We start from the raw sequence: 16,240 nt of genomic DNA, 5'->3' as shown, positions 1-16,240 counted from the left end.
AAAGCAACTGGCCCTGACGGCATTCCAGTTACAGTGCTGAAAAAGCTCCAACCAGAACTTGCCCCCATACTTACAAAACTGTTTAAGCGTTGCCTTAAGGAGAAGTGCTTTCCAACACCCTGGAAAACCTCATCAGTATGCCCTGTATTTAAGAATTCAGGCGAAAAGTCATCTCCCTCTCAGTACAGACCAATAAGTCTCCTGTGTCTCATGAGTAAGTTGTTAGAATCCATATTAAATAAAGTAGTAGTCAACCACCTCAGCAGAAACAACCTTCTTAGTGACATGCAATATGGTTTCCGCTCCGCAAGATCTACAGCAGATGTGCTAGCGGTTATATCTCATAGGATTAGTGAATCTCTTGACAAAGGCTTCCTTTCCAGGGCAACTGCTCAGGACATATCAAAGGCCTTCAATAAGGTATGGCATAAGAGCCTACTTCACAAGATTTCCAGCTACAGTATCACTGGAAATGTTTTCTCAATTATTAAATCATTTCTCTCTGATAGGCTCATAAGAGTAGTGGTTGATGGGCAGAAAACAGAGGCCCTTAGTATTAATGCTGGAGTCCCTCAGAGGTCCATCCTGGGCCCAACTCTCTTCCTGATCTACATCAATGATCTCCCAAAACATATACTTAGATCATTCGTTGACATCTATGCTGATGACACGACCATCTATGACAACACATCAAAGGCCATAAATGACAAAGTTCTCTCTGATTCTCTCTCCTCTGATCTTGAGTGCGTGGTACAGTAGGGGGGAAGAGGTGGCTGGTTACTTTTAATGCATCCAAAAACAAGCTTCTGTCTTTACAGCATCAACAATGATCCCCATCTTGCATCAATTGAAATGGACGGCTCTCGTCTTGGGGACGCTCCATGTTTTGACAAACTTCTGGATTTGACTTTTACTACTGATCTGAAATGGAACACGTACATCAGGTCTGTTGCCAAGGACGCTGGGAAAATGGTGGGATCCTTCTATCGCTCCAGAAGATATCTCACTACTGATGCAATTCTCTATCTGTATAAAAGCCAAGTACGTCCAAGGATGGAGTACTGCTGCCACATCTGGGCAAGAGCTGCTAAAAGCAGCCTATCCTGCCTTAACAGAGTACAAAATAGACTTTGTGGCTTAGTGGGGAATGCCCTTTTCTCTTCCCTGCAGCCTCTTTCCCACAGAAGAGACGTTGCAAGCCGGTCTTTGTTTTATCATTATTTCCATGGCAAGTGCTCATCTAAGCTCCAATCTCTGGTCCCCCCCCTCGCCAATCTTTCACAAAAAACACCCGTCTAGCTGAAACTACTGTCATTAATTTTCCCCACTCTTTATCTGTGCCTAAATCCAAACGTAGATTCCATGAGCAGAGGTTCTTTCTCAGAAATACACGACTGTGGAACTCTCTTCCGTTTGCCTGTTTCCCACCTGACTACAACTTGGATGTCTTCAAGTCCAACATAAACAAATTCCTGACAAACCACTCTCTTAAGTAAGACACCCTATCAAACATCCAATACTAATGATTACTACAATACTATCTCATTGATTACTGTACTTACAATAACCCTTATCCCCAAGTGGCTTCCATGCCTTGATAAGTGGTGACCTCCATGTATATAAAAAAAAAACTCTCCACATTAGCACCTGCTATTTAGATTACTCCTTTTCCACCATCGCCGCACCCATATCCCAGACGCCAGAACACATAAGCCACTTTCCTGCCATCACCGCCCCTCACCTAAGCCTGACAACAACTTAGATCTTCGCAGAGTTCATATCAACACCCGACCAGCATTCCTACCGACACCCTGCCGCCGAATTATCCTGACACACCAAACAGTTCTTTCACTATCGTTTTAACTTTGAATAAAGAGTTTAAACTCAACCTTTTCGTTTGTCATTTTCTTGCTTCTATACGCTCAGTTTTGTAATATAACGAAAGCTATCAGGGTGTAGCTGTAAGTCACACAACTGTAAAAATTGTACCTGAGCCTTGGTAATGATTATTGCAAACGCCAAGTAAATTGTGGAGTGCAATATCTTAAATTAAAATAGTATATCTGTGAAATCATTCAATGCATGTTTGCTGCACAGGTTGACAGAGGGGAAAATATGAGGGTTTAATTTTACTATAGACATGTGTGGAAAATTTTGTAAATTATAAAATTTAGCTGATTTTCTTTTTGTATGAAAGTATAGTGTTTTATCAATAATAAATTGATGGAAAAATTGAAAAGAAAACTGTTTAAAGAATAAACCAACAAAGTGGGAGACCAATGATAATTCAGAAGGAAGAAAAAGGAGAAAAGAATGAAAAAAATGTAGGATAAATTTTAAAAAAAGGAAATACTTTGGCAAACTTGTTTTTTTTATTCAAATAAATATCCTTATTTTCACCCATTTTTTGGAGAAAATATATTGCTTTCTAATATAATTAATGAGAATATTCGTAAACATTTCGGTGCTTCTTTGTTATTGTAGTGAATTTCGAAAATCGAAATATTGCTTTTCAAATTAAACCAATAGTATCTACTGAATTGCCATGTCACAGTAATGAAAATATATAAAACTTACAAAAATGATAAGGTAGAGATTAATTATTAAAGAAAATAGTTTTCAAAGAAATTAGAAATTTTAGTTATTTCCCTTATGTTTACATAACATGTCACGTGACGAAACAAACATAGCCAAAATCATTTTTTCGTTGAATCATAGAAGACTTAAATAATTGTGACATGACAATTAGGTAAATAACATTACTTATTGTTGAAATTGACAACAAATGTAAGTAGTTATCATTGTCTTCTAATTAAAAATCAACTTTTCGGCTGTCAGATTTGCACTACAATAATGAAGAAGCATCCTTTTTATCAGCTGACCTGTACAATGAATACCCCACATATATTTTCTTTTTTTTTTTTTCCAATTTTTGGAGCAGATTATTAATGATTGCAAACTAATAAATTAAACCAATATGCAAAAAAATCAATATTTAAAGATTTTTAAGAAGAGCTCAGTTTCTTATACAAAGTTCTGGTAAATCGATTCTATTATTATTGATTAGAAACTCATCTACCACATTCTGCAAAATTATTTTTTCAAAAAATTCAATATTTAAAGATTTTTAGGGGTCGCTCAGTTTCTAATATAACAGAAGCAGAAGTTTGTGGTGGTTTCATGATGAAACTTGATGTCATTTTTTAAGTAAAAATAATAGTTATGTTTGGATATAAATTCCAAAACTCATTTCACTCTGAATAATTTAGGTGACTGAAATAGGAATTAATCACAATTAGTAAAACTGTCCTCAATGACAAATAATGAAACAGATTTTTTAATAAATCTGTTTTGTGTATCTGTCGAGTGGTTCCAAGATAGGGGACAGATTTACCAGATTTTATTTGAAACTGAGCATCCCCTAAAATCATTGAATATTCATTTTTTTTTTTTTTTTTTTGCATTTTCTTTTAGTAAATTAAAAAAAAATTGAAAAAAGACAAAAAAAATATGAGGTGTATGCATTTTTATCAATTAAATTTTTAACGATTTTTATGTCAAATCTGTTTAATGCTCATTTTTATGAACATATTTAAAAAAATAAATTATATATGATGCATCTATAAAACTAAAACATAATAAAAAGCATTTTACTGATATTCTGCAGTCATTTATTATTGTGAATATGTATCTGTAGACATTTATCCTACAACCTAAAAATATATAAAAGTTTAATGTTTTATCGATGTCATGTGACTGGTGAATCACCGGCGGTGATATTTCCCCATATAATAAAATGGCAACATCATAACAAAGAAACCCACCTAATTAAATAATATTAAATAAAAATTAAGTAGAACATTATAATCAAAAAGAGATATAAAAACATGCATGTGTACAATGAAAATGCTAGACCAAAATGTCGAAACAATCAGTCCAGTAGTTTTTTTTAGATTATAGGTAAGTAACAAACATACATTTCCATTTTTATTTATATAGATACTAGCATTTCAGCCCGGCGTTACCCGGGTGTTTGAATGTATATGTTGAGCAACAAAAAAAAAAGTGGTAGTAGGAAGGCAGGCTCAAACCCGTACCGCGAAGGAGGAAAAGAACGGGAAAAAAAACATGACGTCTTTGCTCTTATGACCACTGCCAAACCGGAAGCGACTTATTTTTTTAATTAAGACTAGACAATCGAAAGGAGAGGATGACTTTCAAAAATATCAGCGAAAAAAGCGACCCCCCCCCTCCCCTGTAGAAAAGTGCCAAGTTGAAGGTGAAGATATTAATGTCTTTAGCCAATTTTTCGATATTTGTTGTCTGAAAGGTCGAACTTCAAAACGATACTGATCTTGGTAAAATCCGTCGTCTCTGTCAAAAGTTTTAAGCAGACATGCAAACATACATACATACATTTATATATTGGTAACTAAAAATTTTTGACCCAAACAGATTAAAAAGCTTGCCCTATCTCTGAATACCCTTTATGTAAAATTTCAAATGTTTAGACCAGAAATTGTAGAAATTGGTAGAGACCGCAGGGATCAATTTTTTTTTTAACTTTGACTCCTATTATGACCCCCTAACATTTATTGTTTTGGCCTCAAATCAAGTTATTAAGTTAGATCCATGTCCAAGGAACCTATATCTAAAATTTCAAGTGTTTAGACCCAAAATTGGCGGAGGAGTTTGGTAGAGTTCTCAAAGGTCAAATCGCTGAACTTTGACCCCTTAATAGCCAAATTTCTGGCCGTAAACCGATCACAAATTTCAGTACTCTGTATATACAAATTTTGAGTCTGTAGACCAAAACTTGACAGGAGTTTGGTAGAGGCTGCTCCTCACACACAGACACATTCACTTTTATAGATATATAGATATATAAGTGACCTTGTCTGTGTGTGAGGAGCAGCCTCTACCAAACTCCTGTCGAGCTTTGGTCTACAGACTTGAAACTTGATATATAGGAGACTTAGACCTGTAGCACAACTTTAATTTGCTTTTTAACCAGTAAACATAGGTGCTAAGGGGTCAAAAAATATTTTAAATTGGCATTCAATAGATAGAAGTTAACTAAAGCTATTATTTCTATGCATGCACAAATATATATTTATATGTTAAAGTTAATTAATATTTTTCTTATCCATCTATAGATAGCACAACAATAATGCCTAAAACTGACTGAAGTGCTAAATGTTTTGATTTGGATTCTAGCTGATGGCACTCAAATCATACATTTTTTTTTCAAACTTGAAATCACTACTATATATTGGGTACAATATAATAATCAATAGAGTATTAGATCTAGAATAAATATGTAACCTGCATGAATTAAATTATATTTAAGCATATTTTAGGACTGACCACTATTATATATTGGGTACACTATAATAATCAATAAAGAATTGGCTCTAATAATAAATACAAAATCTTCATTAATTAAAATAATTGACTGGTTACACTTTACAAATTGAGTAAGTGATAAATAAAAAATTATTATCCACAGATACCAAAATTCCATATGTCTTGTGGGTTTTATTTTCCTTCTTTTGTTCAGTTTTCTTATTACTCAAAGCCTTCCAAAATCATTTATACAATATACACAATGTTTCAAGCAAACTACAACAGTCTTAAAAATGAATTAATAAATATTTCAAGATTATCTTGACCACTAACTTCTTGTAACGCCTTCTTGTCTTGAGTTTTTCCATTCTGCAGCAGTTTTATGGCATTCTTAGCACCATCAATTACAGCAGCCTCAATTTTCATGTGATGCCGTAATTCTTCAATACGCAGTTCTCGTGGTGAGAGCACCTCAGTTTGTTGACCTGAAAATATTCAAAAAATTTTGTAAAATTAATCAGACATTTTCAGTGTAATTTCCAAATTTCCTTTCTCATTTTTTTTACATTTTTAATTTGTATTCCATCATTTTAATTATTTGTGATGAGGATGATGAAATGCTATAAAACTTAATTACTTACTTAATTTAGCTAATTGGTTGGGTTCATAAAACAAACGATATCAATTAGATAAAATGTAACTAATTTGGTATATTCTTATTTAAAAGAAAGCATGATTAGACAAAAAAAAACTCTTGAAAAAAGTAGTCAGTTGAAAATCAAGTTGGTTTAAAAAAAAAAAAAAATTGAAAAAATTGCTGACTTTTCATCTCTGCCATAGGAATAATAATGGTTTTATGTTCCACATAAGTTTACAATTATTATTTATTTTTTTTTTTTTTCAATGACTACCCATTCAACAACCATGAAGAAATAGTGGTTAATGGTACTGTTGGGTTCAGAGTTATCCTTCTTAGAGACGATTGGCACCAACATTGAAGGTGCTATGATCATGATTTAGTACCTGCTCACCTTGACCATAAATTAAAAAGAGACTAATCCTCTTATTGGTGCAACCTTCAAACTGGACAAACGCTCTGTACAACGTTCTCCTATTAGGAAGAGTTCAAAAACTTTATAATCCTACTCACCACTTTTGAAATAAATTCTATGTTTAGATTTGTGTGTACTCAAACATTCTTATGTCACCTTCACAATTTGTGTATTTAGTATAGTAATTTTCATGTTGTCATTAACAGACTTTTCATGTTCTGTTGGGAAATAATTTTAAACGTATTTGTTAACGCATTTCAATTGTTTTTTCTAACTGCTTGTGTCATATTTGATACAATTAGTGAATCTCTCAACGGAAGCTTCCTTTCTAGGGCAATTGCTCTTGACATATCAAAGGCCTTTGATAGGGTATGGCATAAAGGTCTACTTTACAAGATCTCCAGTTACGGTATAGCTGGAAATATCTTCTCAATCATTAAATCATTTCTCTCCAATAGGTTTATAAGAGTAGTGATTGATGAGCAGAAATCAGAAGCTCTCAGTATTAATGCTGGATTCCCTCAGGGGTCAATCCTGGGCCCAACTCTTTCTGGTTTACATCAACGATCTCCCAAATTACATCCTAAGGTCATTCAAAGACATTTATGTTAACACTACAATCTATGGCAACACTAAATGTAGATGCCATGAACAAAGCTTCTTTCTCAGAACTGCATCTCTTCTATCGCCCTCCTTTCCAACTGACTACAATATGGTCATCTTCAAGTCTAACGTAAACAAGTTCTTAATGAGCCGTCCTCTTGTATAATCCAATTTATCAAATTTCCACTACTAAGGATTACTACAATAATGTCCCACTGACTAACGTAAATTCCTTAACCCTTAATAAGTGATGAATATTTTGTAAAAAACATGCATTGTTACAATATGTTCAATAATAAACTATTCCTAACACACGTGCAACTATTTATAAATTAGATATCAAATATTACAGTTAATAAAATATTACAAAAATAGAGCAATGAGTGTAAAAAGTTTAACTTGCTTTTTTGTTGATTGAAAAGTTCTTAATTGCTATGATACAAGTGTGTAGCATCTGATTGGGATTCTTTGGGGCAGAAAGACAACTGAAGTGAAAGCGATAATCCTTGAATTGTCAATCTACATCGTTTCTTGCTAACAACCAGAATTAGTTACCCTCAAAAGGAAACTAAAAATAAATAAGTCTCTAAAATAAAATAGATGTCCTGGTAAGAATTTTTTTCTTTTTATTTTATGAAATTTCATCACAATAGTATTAATCAAAAGAAAGCCAGTATCATGATAGAAAAATTATTGATGTTAGAATGTGAATATATGAAATAAATCATTTAAAAATGGTCAAGACAAGAGTTTATATTCATAAGATGGCGTTCATCAGAAGAATATCTGCAGAATCTGATTGATAAAACTATTTGACACGATAAAGGGAAATAGAATGAAAATAAGAATATATTTTAAATGGAAAATGAATGATCATTCAAATGAATTCATTAAAATTGTGCACTTAATAATGTAAATATTTCAAGTATAAGTTTTACCCCCACCCATGAAATTTAAAAAAAATAATTTAAGAACTCTTAAGACAAGCCAACACTAATTGTAGACATGTAATGAAGATTAACACACATTTTCATTCAATTTGATTGTATACTTGCTTAAAACATTAAGGTTCATTGTGGAAAAAATATATAAGTATTACAAATCAGCAGATGAAAAAATCCCCTCAGATATGAATAGATGTACGCAAAAATTTACTAATATGAATTGGAATATCTTTTTTCTCAGCTTTTTTACAGATATCGAAAAGAGTATTCATATTATTTAATCTATTGCTAAATTTAATGCTTTCATGTCATTTTGATGATACTCTCTTGATGTCAGTTGAAAAACAAATAGAGGGAATTTACTAAAACGAAACAACTTTTCTTCTGAAAGTGATAAATATATTCAAACGACAAAATTAGTTTTTTTTATATTTTAATTCCTCTACACTTGACAATCCATTTACCCCAATATAAATAAATTATAGCTATATGGCATTGAAACACTGATTCTTGTCATATCACTAAAGTTTAAGCAAAGCAGAGTCTGATCAGTACTTAAATGGGTGACAATGTTGTTATATAGTCATTTTAATACCTTAAGGGGAAAGATATGAGGACGTCACTCCACTTTCTAGTTATGATGACAGTATAGTAGGCTAGCCTTGATAAGGTAACTAGAAAAGGAAAACTCAACGAACATCAAGCTTTTCGCTTATACCAGTGAAGCTTCCTGTTCTTGATTTCTTCTTGACTTAAGCAATGACAGATCAGAAGTGTGCTACTGAATATTGTGTAATATTTGCTTCACTTTAAAGCTCACCACTCAGGCAGTCGTTCAGGGGATATATATATTCTTCTCAAGATAAAAGAAAACTAATTGAATAATTTGTAAAATAGATTTGACTTATGTTTCAATTTCTACTGAGCCATGACAGTTGTGATAAAAAAATTAAGTAAAAATAAAATATTTCAATAAAAATTGAAAAGGCAGAGATCTTAGAAAATGATGGCCAAATGAGATTCAAACCAGTAAAATATCTCTAGAGAAAGATTTGGAGTCATTCTGTGCAATCACTATGGCAGCAGAAAACATCTGCAATGTTAACTGGTGCTTTGTAAATCTTACATTTTTACGCTTTTGCTCACAAATGTAAAAATAGTAAACATTTGTGCTGCCATAGTTTTAATTAAAAAAAACATTAGTAAAGTTTTTAATTATATAAAAAGAAAAAAAAAAAAAAAAAAATCAAACAACAACATGCGTGTTATTAATAGGCACCAAAGTTCTGAGTTTATGACTATTGAAGAACCAACACAGAAAAAAATCTAACTATTTAGAAAATAAAAGATCGTTTTTTAATGGCTTTGTGATTAATGATTCACCACATCTTTATTAGGATTACCGATTTCTATAATACTAGGTTAAGAAAAAAGTTTGTGTATTAAAATATATATATATATATATATATATATATATGTGTGTGTGTGTGTGATGGCAAAATAATCTGAAATGAAGATCAATGCTCTACCTCACCCATCAATTTCCTAACCTGTCCTTTGTTTCTACATTTTTTATTCTTCCCATCATGAATCGTTTGAAGTATGACAAAATTAACATTTCCAGAGAGGGGAAAAGGAAGTTAGAAAAGCTGAGACAGGCGGAGAAAGAGAGAAAAAAACAGGAAAACGAGAAAAAGACAACGCAAGAAGGAAGAGAAAAAAAAAATAAAGAAAGAAAATCAAGCTAAGGTAGAAATAAAAAAGAAAAAATGACTTCAGCAGAAATTCCATTTTTTCTGAGTTACAAATAGGATTCTATATTTCCTGAATTAGAAAAAAAAACGATGGAGATCTTGCAAAGTGAAAGTTCTGCCTCATCCACCCTATGGTTAAGACATCGCTCCATCTGACTATAGTCTTCTGATCAATGCAGCACTTTATGAAGAGTCAATGACTTGAGTCTTTCAATGAAGTTCAAGAAAACTGTCAAGAATATTTTTTATTCAAAGCTGAAAGCTTCCAGGTTGTTTGGCAAAAGGCTGTGGGCAATGGATGGCTCTTATTTTGAATAATAATTGTTTGTTTGTTTTTTTGTTTTTTTAACAAATTCTTGCATATCATTATGTTCACATGGCATACAAGTTTTTTATTCACTTAATATTTTAGATAAAAATATCAAGGCAAAAGCCATACAACATTTCTATTTTTGAAGAATTATTACAGCGTCTAAAACTCAATAAACACAAAAGGGCCATTAAATCCATTGAGCCAGAAGCAGGCAATGCTATCAAGGTATTAGCAATCAAAATGAAATTGTAAGTAGGTTTTCTGGTAAAAGCACATTTTCCCCACATGAATATAGTTTCCATCATATTCCCAGATAGCAGGAATGAGAGAGGAGTAGGGATAGAGCTCTCTTCCCTTCCCTGGAAAAGAATTACCTATTTACACACTTGGTGGATAAGTTAGGCTAAATAATACTGATGTATAAGCATGAACACAGAACTATTTAATAAACGAGAGAGGAGTATAATAAACTTATTAAGATTTGATGAAAACTCAATCATGAGAATAATTTCCTTGCAAGACCTGCAGAAAAAGTTTAGATCTCCAAGTTACTGTGTCAAGGCTAAGGAGATGCCATTTTTGGCTAATAAAGTCAATGGAGAATGATTGGAGAGGAAGTTAATTTGAAACTTGTTTTAGTTGTCAATAGCAGTGGTAAAAATAAGCTTCATTTACAAGCGTGTCAGTTTTTGGGTTTTTATCAGGACATTAAAAAAAAAAAAAAAAAAAAAAGCAAGGAAGCCAAGGCCATTAAAACAAATTTCAGGAAATGGAGTGAAGAGTAATGAATTGGGTGGGTGGAAATAGAGGGGATGTAAGCAAAAAGCTCTAATTGTTTCTGAAATGATGATATCAGAAAATGGCAGGAAATGGAAGGCACCACCAATGCTTTCAAGAGTTTTGGGAGGAAAGATCACAGAATAATTATTTTAAGCTACAAACCAAAGAAATACACTAGAAAGAAAATGTTAACAATGAACGCTTTTTGAGGTTATTCAATGCTGAAAGACGTCTGTGTATAGAGTTAATTGAACACAAGTTGTTTTTTTTATTTGTTTCTTTTTTGCCCACATCCACTGTAGAAAAAATTTCCCAAAACTATGAATGCATAAATGAACACATATTCAATGCGATTTAAAAATCAGTGTAACCAATTCTATAGTTTATAACAGTATCCATTCCATCAAGCATTTACTTTCAACACTAAAAATATAGTTTAGATATTAAATATCAGTTACAAAGTCTTGTGAAAATACAAAGAACCTAGTTTGCTTGATTTTTATAATTAAACAGTTTTGATACTATAGAATGAAAATCCTTTTAAAATATTTTTTTTCATTTCAATAAAGTTATATTAAAAAACAATTAGCTTGTTTAGTCTAAGTAGACCGAAGACCTAAAAATGCAAAGTGAATTTTTCAGAGTTATGTGTTTAAGAAAAAAAACAAACAAAAAAAAAACACTAGTGTCTGTTTCTTATTTTTGTTTCTTTTTGTGTTTTAAGGAATCAACTAAATTAAGAAAGCAAAAATGTTCTAAATCATAATTGAGAAAATCTATAAAGCACAAAGAATGTTCAAACATCATGCAGCAGTTAGCACTACATGTGTAATTTTGCACTATATTTGACATAATCTTATCTATTCCTTGCAGTCGTAGATATAGAAAATTATGGAAAAAATTTGAGAATATATTTCTAAGAAATTAGATTATTTACATGATGAAGTTGATGGTGAGAAAATTTTCACAACCATATCTATTTATGCACTACAATATCATTAAAGTGAAGATACAACAGACGAGAATTTTATGAGAGGTTTATTGTAGTAACTAACACAGTTAATAAGGAAGTACTTGCTGTGGCAGGAGATTTGAATAGTCATGTTGGAAAGATCCTTGAGGATTTTGAAGACGTGCATGGAGAAAATTTATATGGTGATAGAATTTTAGCATTTGGTGTTGCCATGGACATGCTGATTACATCCTTTTTAGGACAAAAGAAAATGCATCATGTTATGCATGACTCTGGTACAGCAAAGATTTAAGTAGATTATCTGTTGGTGAGGAAATCTGGATGGTATAGGGAAATGCGTGTAGATGGTATTGCCACATTAAAAGATGAGATTGCTTGGGTTAGTAGATGTAGATCAGTTGAGGTAAAAGGTTCAATTTACAGATGAAGGTTGATGAAAACATGGGAGGATGTGATAAAAATGGATTTGAGAAAAAGAGGGATGAATACATGCCTGGCAAAAGATTGATTACTTTGGAAATAAGTTTCTTAAGACTATCCAACCCATGCAAAGATGCAAAATGGATGTTAATTCGAATATGATGAGGTATGATGATGGTTAGGAAAAAAGATTGAAGTAATGTGAAAGTAATAGTCGGTGAGGAAATTCTGATATAGCACAAACAGGTTGTTTGCAATCTCGTGCTGAAGAAAGTTCATGAGGTAAAGAGAAAGTTTATCTTCAGGTGAAAGATATGGAAGTTGAAAGAAGAAAATGTGAAACACGAATTTAGAGACCAAGTGATGGGGGGTTCAGCTACTAGATCAATGGAAAATGCTGAAGGATACATTGAGGTAACAGAACAGACGTACGCTCTTAAGGCATAAGGTGATATGATGGTGTAATGAGGAAGTTGAGAAGTGTATCAAAAAAGAAATGAAGGAGTGAAAAGATAAAAGGTTTAGTGATTAAGGATGTGTACTTGGAGGCAAAATGAAAAAAGAAAAAGAAAAATCAAGTTTCATTTTTTTCTTTAATTATTTGGCCAGAAGGGAATAGTATTTTCTTCTTCCTTTGTTACAATGTCTCATTACATTAATATTTTTATCCATACTATTTCCAAGTTTTAACTCCATTGTTATTTCAATTGAGTGTAAATGTCATCTACTTTAAATTCAACTGGAAACATGGAAAATGTCAGCATCAGATAATTTGAATAGAGGAAAAGATTGTTAAATATTAAATATCATCAACAACCATTATCAAAATAAAATGGCTGCACAGTTTTGGAAACAGGAATGCGCAAATAAACAGGCACAATTCACCGATAAAATAGAAAAGATTTAACAGGAAGCTTTCAGATTAAATAACTATGTGTGTGTTAAAGACCATCACAATGGGTTAATTTGATAGGAGATTCAGATGTAAATTGTATTCATTTTTTTTGTCTCACATATTTTAAATGGATAATATTTCAAGACGGATCTCTTCTTCAAAGTAAAATAAAGATTTGTGATCAGAATAAGAATGGAAATAAAAATACCAAAACTACTAAGAAATTCTGGTAATATTAAAATTAAGGAAGCAATACTTACAAACACACACACACACACTTATGTTCAAATTAAAATTATTTTATCAATTTCACATGTATGACTACATTCTGACAATATCCTCAACTAACATTTGTACACAAAGTTTCCATTTAAAAGCAGGTTAGTTTTAAATGACGTATGCACATAAAATGTTATGAGATAATGTTAATTTTCAGTATTTACTTCCGTGCTCAATACATGAAGAGAGCTAGGTAGTAAGTTATGGAAATATATGGTAATTAAGCTACAGCAAATCTTCCATGTTTCATCCTCATAGAGAATCATCAAGCTATAATGCATTATAGCCTGATGATGAAATGTGGAAGATGCTTTGTAGCTTAATTGCCATATATAGCTTAATATATATCAACACACACACAGAAAAAATTAAACTTTACCAAATGTTGGTCATAATATACAGAAATTTTAAGCATTTGTTTTTACATTACCTAATGAAAACATACAAATAAAATGACGTTAGATGTTGTTAAAAGTTTGAAAATAAAAATGGTTCTTAACAAGAACAAAAATACAAGAGAAGAATGGCAGGAAAGATAGTAAGCATTAGCGGCCATCTTGTAAAATGCAGAGCTAATGTAAAATATTCATGAGGTGAATGTGATTGACTCATCAAAAGCAGAAAGGTATTACAAAAAGCTTACATAATCAACACATTTTGAGAAATAATGCATGGATAAAGAATCTTGTTTTTCAGAAAAAAAATTATCCAAAAGCAGACATTAGGTGATCGAGTATGAAATTACTTGAAACAGAATTGGCAACCAATTTCTTAATCAAATTTGAAGGAAACTAGGAAAGAAAAGTAACAAAAGCTCATCCCAGATTGAATTAATCTTTTCTAGACCTGAAAACAATTGCAAGTGCATTTGAATGTAGAGAAAAAAAATAAAGATATAAATCTATTTTCTTATTTTATGATCAAAAGATATTTGCAGAATAAAATCAATTATTAATCTCAACATCAAGATATATATATATATATATATATATATATATATATATATATATATATATATATATATATATCACCACTGTCATATAGTTTAACATCTTTACTTGATGTCTTGGTAAGTTTTTTCTAAAGATAGCATTTTTGTTTATAAATGCATGAGATTATCCTGGATTACTTTTTCCCAGTTCTTACATGGATGCCTCCTTCTTCTATTAGAAAACCACAATCTTTGCAGATCTCCTGCTGAAGAAAGTTCCTGATGTAACGAGAAAGTTTATCCTCAGGTGAAAGATGTGGAAATTGAAAGAACATGTGAAATGCTAATCTGCCCATGAATATAGTTCACACGTCTAAACCAACACAATCTGAGTGATGTCAAAATAGAGTAAAGTGCTGATATATTTCAAGAAATATTATGTGGATTGTCTTTATTGTGGCATTGTCTTTATTGTTCCAAGAGTTTCTCAAGAAAAACAGTTAAAATTTGAAATGTGGTACATCTGAAGCAGAATATGTGTGTGTGTGTGTGTGTGTGTGTGTGTGTGTGTGTGTGTGTGTGTGTGTGTGTGTACGCGTTTGTTTTAACTACAGCCATTTACAAAACCATAAAACATTGAACTACAGGAATGATTCTATAATTTGTTAAAAGGAAAAAGAAAACATGCATGAAACATGATTAGGAAGCGAATTGAGTATTCTTAATATTTATATAATCTATAATACTTCATTAGTTAAAAAAACAAACAAACAAAAGTAAAATGTTCTGTTGAATTTCTATTTTAAACTAATTCACCAATATAAATTCTAACAATTATGTGTATGTTTTACCATGCAATTAGACTGAATGAAAAAATAATTGTTTTTGTCCACCCAATTAGAATCTCCATTTTTTTTGCTTGTGATTTAAAATGGTAGTATAAAATTCCAACAGTAAGTCTGGTTAAGATATACAATGACAATGTGATTGCTTATTTTAGTCATATAAGTTATTAAGAATGTTATTTAAAAGTTGAAAAAAAAAAAAATTAATTATTAATCGCAAAATGTAATAAATTATACATCAGGCAAAGTTGCCACTTTGATTCATTTAACATTTTACAAGCTGTTTTTTAATATCTTCTGCTAATACAGAATATAAAAAAAAAGTATATATGGAATATACAGTCAAAACACTTGAAAGAATTAAAATATTTCTAGGGAGTGTTTGTTATTTTAATTAAAAAACTAGTGCAGTATACAAACAATAGTAAAGAAAATATGAAATAATTGCAATGATTTTCACATTATAAGAAAAAGTCCTTGTGAGTATCGTTGGAGTAAATATTCGTGTGAAAGTGAAGATAGCAGCTATCTCCTATGTAATTGGGAGAAGCAGCTTACTCATAACAAAATGTAAAAACTTTTGAAGACAAAATGAACACATTTGTTTGAAAACATGTACGAGGTGGCTGGAACAGATCATCATTTTGGTTCTAAAGTTATAATAGCCAATAAAACCGAAAATAGACCTTTATAAAAGAAAAGAATAATTACAATATCAAAGAATTCCAGTTTTATTTTTATAAAAGAAAGATAAAAACTTTGCTGGTAAGCTGTTAAAATTTCATTCTTCTATGTTCAATATAATGTTTCTATTTACTCGCCTCCCCATCAGAATAGAGTTAGACACAAGGTCGGGTTTTAATGTGGGGAGAAAATCAAATTCTCTAAAAAGGAATACTTTGGGTGGAAATAAATATAAATTATCTCAGTCTAGAATTTCTCCTTTAGTTAACGAGGATAAAAAATTTTTAGTGTAGTACCAAAACAGATACTACACTTTCGTTGTAGCCAAAAGACAGTATCTTAAAATTAAATATAATGATGAACTATGCTCGATATAATGTTAATGCTTTGATTTCTTTATTTCTAGTGATTGATAATTTCT

The 16,240-nt window shown here is 31.4% G+C and overlaps 1 protein-coding gene across 8 annotated transcripts in view; it reads right to left on the bottom strand.

Annotated features, from left to right (window-relative positions):
* Window positions 1-16,240, bottom strand: part of LOC145248037 (serine/threonine-protein kinase N2-like) — a 412,484-nt gene that overhangs the window by 93,924 nt on the left and 302,320 nt on the right. For all 8 annotated transcript variants that reach the window (XM_080109765.1, XM_080109767.1, XM_080109766.1 and 5 more), the window contains one exon: window positions 5,680-5,831. In XM_080109765.1, the coding sequence (XP_079965891.1) occupies window positions 5,680-5,831 (152 nt within the window). The remainder of the gene's footprint in view (window positions 1-5,679; window positions 5,832-16,240) is intronic.

Source organism: Euprymna scolopes, chromosome 26 (assembly GCF_053919585.1).
Source record: "Euprymna scolopes isolate OS-2025 chromosome 26, ASM5391958v1, whole genome shotgun sequence".
NCBI classification, from domain to species: domain Eukaryota; kingdom Metazoa; phylum Mollusca; class Cephalopoda; order Sepiida; family Sepiolidae; genus Euprymna; species Euprymna scolopes.
The sequence above is the reverse complement of the archived record's forward strand: the minus strand, read 5'-3'. Positions and strand labels throughout refer to the sequence as shown.